The sequence below is a fragment of the Olea europaea genome, unplaced genomic scaffold, assembly GCF_002742605.1.
Source record: "Olea europaea var. sylvestris unplaced genomic scaffold, O_europaea_v1 scaffold374, whole genome shotgun sequence".
Lineage (NCBI taxonomy): Eukaryota > Viridiplantae > Streptophyta > Magnoliopsida > Lamiales > Oleaceae > Olea > Olea europaea.
Window position 1 is genome coordinate 439,226 of NW_019256747.1, and position 9,708 is coordinate 448,933.

Genomic DNA, 9,708 nt, shown 5'->3' on the forward strand with positions numbered 1-9,708 from the left:
GTATGCAGTATTAGATAGTATGATAAACGAATGTACTGTAGTTTCTTTCTTGTTATTAATATTCTCAAGTGCTATGTTGTAATTTATTTACATGTCAAAATGGTTAATTTATGATATTTCTTTTAGTAGTTTTCATCATGATTAAGTTGAACGACGGTTATTAAGTTCCAGGAGACAAAAATTTAATTTTGCTTTGTTTTTTATTGTACTGAACTTGCAGGGACAAAACATCAGCTTTTGTACAGGCTCCGTAGATTCGAAAAACTAGCAGAATTGGATCCAATGGAACTTGAGAGAAAATTGCTAGAAGAATCAGATGATGATGATGATGACTACCTTGAAGAAAGAGAGGAGTTGGAATATGAAGAGCCCTTGACTTTGTACAAAGAGCGGAGTGTTGACAAATTTGTAACCGAAGTTTTCAACAAATCAAGCCTTCAAAACACGAGGAAGATTTCCACTGACATGACGAGGCTAGTTTCAGATTTAATTACCGAAGAAAAACGTGAAATGAATTTCTGGTGCAATAAAGAAGTCGTGTTGGGAAGGGTTTGCAACAGATTGGATTCATGGAGAGAAGTCGAATTTGACACCATTGATATGATGATTGAATTGGATCTCAAAAAGGAGATGGATGGGTGGAAAAACTTTCATGAGCAGGTGGACGGAACAGCAGCAGAAGTTGAGCTTGTGATCTTTGGGCTATTGGTGGATGAATTATCAAATGAACTGTTTCACTTGGCTGGACACGACGAAAAACTCGAGAACTTCTTGGTCGAATGCTCGTGATAAATTTTTTATTTTTTAGATCTTGAGAATTCATCGTGTTCTCACTCGTCTTGTCAAGGGCTTGAGGGATAGGAAAATTTGGAAGGTTGATTAGATTATTCTAGACAGTACGAATCTAACATTTCTACTGTCATGTTCAGCATTGCATGCCTAGCCCGCATTTAGATTATAGTAGTAAGATTTATGTATATTAACAACTTATCTACGTAATTTCCTTTATTTAACGAGACAGAATAACTTATCTACGTAATTTCAGAAGCAACTGTTGAATTTACAAAAGCAGATGTCCTAATTCAGAAAACTTTTGAACTTTAAAAAACTTGATTGAAATTAATGCCGCTGCTGCTACATCAAAGCATTTATTCCAGCAATATATGTCAGCAGGGAGGATAAACATTAAAGGCTTTAGCTTTTGCACAAAAAGTTATATACTCCTTGCTTTTTAGAAAAAATTAATACTCTGAGTAGTTCAACATTTCCCTTATGGACAATTTGAATGTTTTTTATCATTACGAATTTCTATATATTGTGATTGACCAAACTTCAATTTCATTACTTTTGTGTCACGAGCAGCTTTTTTCCAGCCATAGTACGGAAGTTGGTTTTAATTTTTCTTGTGGAGCACCTTTGACTTCTTCTAGCTTAAATGTTATGTACCTTTCGCTGTCTATGATTTGATTCGACAATTTGCATTTTTTTTAATCGGTAAATGTAAATATCATTGATAAAAAATGTTCCATACACAAGTATATCGGACATCCCGGGCGAATCAAAAGTCAATAACACATACATTTATTTCGAGCATATCGGGGAAATACAAAATAAGTGAAATGCATAAAAAGTCAATAACCCAATGCTAAAGACTCGAAATTGATCAAGACAATTTGTATTTTTACTTCAACACTTGAGTGCATATAGGTATCAATGCTTGTTTCTACTCTAAAGTCTATACAACACGTTATCTAATCTGTACCGATGATCTTGATCTCCTTCAAATCTATTTATAAATCCTAGACGAGGTGACATATTTCCCTCTTGGTTTATATTTTGGAAACATGAATGCTAGTGCATAGCGAGTGGACTCTAAATGATATGAAATGGGTGAAAAACTTCATATTGCACCTCAGTCCTGTCACGTGCAATCTAACGCTGGTATTCAAGTGTGCGGATAATATACACATGAACAAAAGAGGAGTCGGGATCTATTGATAATTTAATCCCATCGAATTTAAACTTCAACACCATAGGTAATTGAAATTTGATATCTAATTGCAAAGCAAATTGTTCAAGTAAACTGCAAAACAATACAAAAAGTGCCATCACTTGGAATCTTATCTTTCCAAGAAAAGTTATATGCGAATTATCACCCATGTTTATATAATCTAATATAATGTATTTGGTGAGGTGTTAAGGTTGTAATGATATAATATGCCAAAAGTTATCTCCATAATTGCCCAAAAGAACTTTATAAATATAAAAGTAAATTAGGTTTGGTAATAGAAAAACAATTTTGTCGGTAAAGATGTTGCTTTGGTTCAAACCAGCTGTAAAATTGCTTCAAATGATTCATTGCTTTGTCCATTGTAATGTTTTAACAACCAAGATTAGAAGGCTCAACTCCTCCCACTTCACACCACATATACGACAAATAATATTTCAAATTTTTTTTTCTTTTTAAGTCATATTAAATAGTGTCGATTCTAAGAAGGTGGGTAAATAAAGTTTGACCAATGAAGCTACATAATTTTGAGAATTAGAAACTATATTTCTAGACCACCATAGCAATAAAATCATTGTAAGTAAATATGACACAAAAGAAGATTCAAGATTTATAGAGATTCTCTCTAAATGTGAGACTACGTCTCGTAGTGGCACTAATTTCAGTATGATGAACAGAAATTTATAAAAGAAAAATGAAACACCCTATTTTTTAATCTCTCTCACTTTTTGATGATGATAAAATAAACGCTAATGACGACTTCCTATAAAAAAATTAGGATAAAATCGAAATTATAAGTGTGGAATTCCTAAACCATCTATATTTATATATTTCTCGTAAGAATAATAATTAAGCTCTATAACTTAACACACGATCATCATCTGCCAAGAAAATGGGGAAAAGAAGATAATCTAGAAAATGATGAGATATCTTATTGGATAGATAATTAAGGTGTCTAACGGAAAGATTTAAATTTTTTAGGATACATAATTGGAAGTGGAATATATTATTGAATGATCAAAAGGGGCAACTGTACATGCATTTTGGCTTTATAATATGGATATGATGGAGATGGACCAACTGATAATTAAGGATTAATCTTGTCATCAAGCCGATCAAAAAGGGCATACAATGGAATGATGGAGAGTAATAATCATGGCTTGCACTAGCGTTTTAATAATGAAGACGGAGAATATAAATTCCAGTTTTGTCTTTATACTTGAATTCGTCTCTTATAGAGCTTTTGTAGTGGTCTTTATACTCGAATTCGTCTTCATCGCCCCTTTTGAACTCCCTAAGTCGTGGTGATTTAGAAAGGATATATCCAACAAATGCCTCCACATCTACTAGTAAAATTCATGGTCTGTTTTAATCCAAATAGTCAAATAATCCGACGTAGGCTTACGAGTATCCACATCTCCTGTCATATCTGCATCTATGTAGCCAATTAACAATGGTTATTCATTTCCAAAACCAAGTCTCAAACTGGAAGTGTCTCGAGTATACCTTATGATCCACTCAACTGCATTTCAATGCTCTTTTCCTAGATTTGACATAAAACGGCTAACTACACTAATTGTATGGGTTATATCAGGTCTTGTGCAGACCATCGCATACATTAAACTTTCTATTGCTGAGGCTTAAGGAACTCCTTTTGTGCCTTCTTTTTCCTTATTTGTAGGACACTACTTAATGCTAAATTTGAAGTGGATAGCAAGAGGAGAGCTAATCACTTTAACCTTGTCCCTACTGAACCTTTCAAGCACTTTCTTAATGTACTCCTATGACAAATACAACTTGTTAGCACTTTTGCCACGAATAATTCTTATGCCAAGGATTTTCTTTGCTTGTCACAAGTCCTTCGTAGCAAAAAATTTACTCAACCGCTTCTTCAACCTATCAATTCTTGAACCATTCCTATCAACAATCAATGTATTGCCAACGTAGAGTATAAAATCATAAAATCATCATTAGAGAATTTTTGAGCAAACACACATTGATCAAAAGTTGTCTTCTTGTAGCTTTGCTCCCTCTTAACAAACTCAAACTTCTTGTACCACTATCTTGGTGCTTATTTCATACAATAAAGACTTTTCTTAAGCTTGCACACTTTATCCTCCAGCTGCTCCATATAAATCTCCTCCATCAAATCACCATGAAGAAAGACAGTTTTTTTACATCCATCTACTCAGCTTTCAAGTCAAGACTGGCTATTAAACCAAAAACAATACAAATAGATGACATCTTAACAACTGGAGAGAAGATCTCATCAAAATCAACACCTTTTCTCTGACGAAACCCTTTCACAACCAATCTAGCTTTATACCATGGCAATGAAGTGAATTCCTTTTGCTTCATTGTTGTAAAATTTTGTTTCGCAAGTGTACGACCCGTAACAAGTAATAGTGGACTTAAGAGTTCGGATTGTCGATCCCACAAGGACTATTTTCTAGCACTTAATTCAATTTTTCTTTAACTACTATTTGATTAAAACAAATTAAAGATTGTAAAATCTAGGTTTTAATCTAAATTTTAGAAAATAAATGAATGTTCACATGATTGGTTGGAGAATCAAATAATGAATGGATGTTAGGGTAGAATAACTTTACCAATTGATCATGTTTACATCTCAAATTAAAACTTAATTATAATGTAGCGCTCGGTCGAATTCTCTTATTGTATTCAATTTACCCCTCTCGAGTTCTCATTGAACTTATTCAACTAATTAAATTTCATATTTTTATGCAAATTCAACTTAGTTAAACGAGTTATATGTTTTGGGAATTCAATTATGATCGCAATAAATGGTATAGGTATCTCTACTCATTATACCAATATATTGGATTTTACTACACGGTTTAAATCCTAAACTCATATCTCTATTTGTAAAGAGTTTACAAAAATCATCAAATTATTGATCAGATAATTTAATGCATTCAGCTTATAACAAAATCAACACATGGAAGAATTAAAAACTGAAAGTCTTAATAAGAAAATGTAAAAGATCCCAATTGATTACATTATTCTCCCTAACAATGAATTTAGCTACTCATAATACAAGCAGAAAAGTAGGAATTTGTCTTAGAATACATCACAGAGTTTGTAATAAAGATGTAGAAGAAAAAGTAAAATTCTTGCACCAAGATTTCCTTCCTCTTCCAATGAATGCTTCTAATCTTCAATTCTTGGTGTTAATCTTCTTGAATTTCTCTTTTGAATCTCCCTTCTTGTTGTCTTCTCTCCAATATGTCAAGAACCCGTGACTTGATCCCACAGATTTTTAGTGTGCGGCTCCCCTCTAATTTAGATCTTCAATTGTGTATTTATAGTATCTTGAAATTTAGGGAACAATAGATTACTAATTGGGCCGAGAAAATATTATAAAATCAGAATTTCCTTTTGTTTCGGAATGCAGCGCCTGGGCGCTGACTTTCTGCTTGTTTCAGCAAGATGGGCGCCCCAGCGCTCACGATGGGCGCCGCGACGCCCGGTACGCCCAAAACGGCATTCTGCGCATCTTTCAGTATTTTCAGCATAATTTTCTTGTTCGATATCCGATTGAAGTGATTCAAGATGCGTTGAAAAGATAATTCAAAGGAGTACAATTTTGCTTCAGGCATCATTCTCCAATTCGATCGTTTTCTATCTCAAAAATGAGTCTCAATGTGAGACCAAATCTCCGACGCAAAACTTTTTGTTTGGAAAATAATTTATGATCATATCTTGACTAAATTTGATCCCTTTGACACTTTCCTTCATCCAATTGGCTTCTAGAACTTTCGGATCTTCATTTCAAGTTTCGACACGACTTTTGATTAATTGCATTTTAATCCTCGAACTTTGGATCTCTTACATTTTGGTCATTTCATCCAATTTCGCTAGCTTTTGCCTATTTCCTTCCTTTGACCTCTTTTAGCTCTTGTTTTCTCAACTTCCATCAATCTACAAAACAACACCAAAATCACTTGTTAGCACTTCTAAAATACTCTCCAAGATAGCAAAATCATGAAATTAATGGCATAATATAATGAGTGTAAATCACTCATCATTCATCCTATAGGTCTACCTGTTCTTTACAGCTCTTTTACCCTTAGATAGCTTCACTAACTCGAATGTGTGGTTATCATGCAATGATTACATTTCATCTTGTGTTGCCTCAATCTATTCTTTCTTTCATCTTCTATGACTTTTACATAACTTTCAGGCTTTCTCCCATCAATTAATAACACATATTGCACCGCTGAATACCTTGTGAAAGGATGTTGATCTCTGGTAGTCCCTTTCGAGTGTAATTTCTGGCACAATCAATTGTTCATCAATTTCATTATATGCCTGAGTCTGCAAAAGAGCATCAACGTCGCATATATTTTGTGGCCATCCTGAACATCATCATCAACTTGAGTTGGCAAATTCTTCATAGGAGCTAAATCTAAATCAATCAAACTAAAGTCCTTCTGAGGTATTGATTTCTCTGCTTTCTCAATATTCTAAATCATCTTATCATCAACAAACATGACATTCTACTTCTCACAATTTTCTTCTCAACTGGATCATAAAGCCTGTATCCAAACTCATCTTGACCATAATCAAAGGAATACATATTGTCGTGTTTTCACATTAAGCTTAGACCTCTCATCTTTAGAAATATGAACAAATGCTCTACACGCAAATAGGCGCAAGTGATCATAGATAACACCCTTACCATTCCAAACTCCGTCTGGTACATCATACTGTAAAAGAACACAAGGTGTAAGATTCAACACATATATAACCATGCTTAATGCTTCATCCCAAAAGATTATTGGCAACTGGGCTAGAGAAAATAAATATCTCACTCTCTCAATCAATGTTTCGTTCATTTTTTCAGCTATGCTATTCAATTGAGGAGTCTTTGAAGTAGTATTTTGATGTCGATTTCCTTGCTGTTTGCAATATTAATCAAAAGGACCGAAATACCCTCCACGTTATCTATCTGGATGCACCTTAACTTCTTCCCAGTTTGTCTCTCAACCAGGGCTGGAAATTATTTGAACACAATCAACACTTGGTCTTTTGACTTCAACATGCAAACCCATAATTTCCTTGAATGATCATCTATGAAGGTTATAAGCAACTGAAGCCGCCAAATGTTCTCGTCTTCATAGTATTTCTGAATTTCTCAAAGGAGGGAAATTCTTGAATGAGACTCTGTTCTGCTTCCCAGACAAATAGTGAGTACACCTTTTTAGATGTGTACTTTTTAATCCACTCAGTATACTTATCTTTCCTAGCATAGTTAATCTTTTCTCACTCATTTGAGCAAGTCTCTTATGCCACAATTCTACTGTACCATCATCCTGTATTGCATTAATAATGTTACTGGTGAGCTTTGCCTACAAAACATACAAAGTAGAGACCTTTTTACCTCGAGCCATAACCATAGCAGCCCGAGCGAGCTTCCATTGACCATTAATAAAAGTACTGCCATACCTAACATCATCAAGTTTTCTTGCAGAAATCAAGTTTACACGAATGTCTAGAATATATTTCACATCTTTAAGAACCAACCTCAAACCATTATTCATCTCCAAATACACATCTCCAATACCATTTACTTTAACCAAGCCATCAGTACTCTTCTTTGCAGTTCTGAAATAACTAGATCTCTAGGATGTAAAGAAATCTTTTCGCGATATAGCATGAATGGAGGCACCACTATCAATCACCCAACTGGTCTCATGACTTGTAAAATTGGTCATCTCATCATCATAAAAAATCAAAAAGTCTGCATGAGTGGCGGTGGCAACTCTATCATCACCATCTTTGTCATTCTCGTTCTTCGCTTCATTTCCTTTCCCATTCTTGTTTTCTTTCTTTCATTGTCTGCAACGTTTCTTAATATGTCCCTCTGTCTCACAATGATAATTTTCACATAAAGAAGATCCTCCATTTTTTCCTTTCCACATGCGATAATTTAAACCATTCATGTTAATCATTTTCCATAATCAAGAACCCAAATCTCAAAATATGGCTCTAATACCACTTGTCGAGAGAGATGCAAACAAGTAGATAAACAGCGAAATAATTCTTCTCCTAAAAGCAAATAAGTGAAACCACCTTTTCAAAATATTCTTAAAAATAAAAAAATAAAAAAAAATCAATCACGTCAAATCACAAGAACACAAACAATTATTTTACGTGGAAAAACTTCCCTGATGTGAGGAATAAAAACCATGCAAACCCAGTTTAGCCAAAACCTCAACTATCAATCAAATAATGGGTACTCCAAGTCTTCTTTAGTCACAACTAGAGGTTACAATCTATATTTCTTCAAGATAACAACAATCTCAATAAAACATTATGGAAATAGGAAAAATATACCCAAAAAATCTTGTTAATGTTCATGCACACTAACCAATGTTCCTGAACTCAAAATCCGATCTCACCGTTCAAATTATAGTTCTATGTCTTATGAACCTCTCTCTCGAATTTCAACTTGATTGGACCACGGACGAATCGAGATTGGAGCTTTGATGAAATTTGGACGCAGGGAAAAAAACTATTTTCTTCTTTATTTTCAAAAACGGGTTGGACTCCTATTTTCTCCAATATCCTTGTATTTATATACATCATTAGCGTAAAACCCTAATGAGCTTTGGGCTATAATATAAGATCCCAAACATGGGCTTTCTTCCTCATAAGAGGAAATAACCCAACACGGACATCAATCGCTTGTTAATCATATATTTTGATTACTAAAATTGGTATCACCTCTTGACCTCGAGCAATACTTTGAAAATTATAATTGTCGGTACTCTCTTTACTAGCACCTCGATTGTTTATCTCTGTCAGTTTCCCTGCACTCCACGGTCGATAGGTCAAGTTTTTTATGGGCCTAAAGATGTACATTGGTGAAGTCATCTAGATTTGGAAAGTTGACTCTTATGTTCCACAAATGTTCTTGTAGGTTTTTACCTGGTCTTGCATGCACTCCGGAGTAAATAGAAAGTTAGATATTCAAGGGTGCATAGTGAAACGGGTGATCAGTTTTGAATTACATCATTGTCTTATAACCATACATGGATCCACCTTTCTTATAGCTTTTGTGGCGATTTTAATGGACGTGCTAGTTGGTTGGTAAGCAGGGACAAGTGACTACCTGTCATCTGCTGGTGAGATAGAAGTGGAAAGGTACGTGCCATTGATTCGAGGTTATATATGATCATGGGATAACTACTATTGCTTCGTTGCATCTTTTGTACTCTAGAAGCCATGATAACCTAGGAAGGACATCGCAAAAGTGGCTACACATCGATTAGCACAGGTCGTGAGCATCGATCTCATCTTAGTTGCAGATAAAAATACTAAAATTGGGATCATCTCTCAACCGTTAGCAGCACTATGAATTTTTTTTGGTCATGGGTCTCTCTTCACCAACACCTCGGTTGCTTATCTTGGTCGCTTACCCCACGCTCTAATATCAATAGGTCCAGTTGGTCATGACCCTAAAGAAAAATGTTGGTGAGGTCTCAATTCTCGGCTCATAAAATCTTACTAGTATCAATATTCATAAGTAGATTTCTTACTCCAAAAAAGTAATTTTATTAATTATATCTTGACTTATTCTTTGTTTGAAAGCATAACTAAATTCTAAAATTTCAATATGTGTTTCAAAATCATTTTTATAATTTCATGTATGCAGCTAATATTTATAAACTATT

General features: G+C 34.3%; 1 protein-coding gene across 1 annotated transcript in view; it reads left to right on the plus strand.

Annotated features, from left to right (window-relative positions):
- LOC111386835 overlaps window positions 1-1,047 on the plus strand; it is a 2,897-nt gene extending 1,850 nt beyond the window's left edge. The window contains exon 3 of the mRNA XM_023011315.1: window positions 188-1,047. Within this exon, the coding sequence (XP_022867083.1) occupies window positions 188-789 (602 nt within the window). The 3' untranslated portion in view covers window positions 790-1,047. The remainder of the gene's footprint in view (window positions 1-187) is intronic.
- Window positions 1,048-9,708: the final 8,661 nt, after the last annotated feature.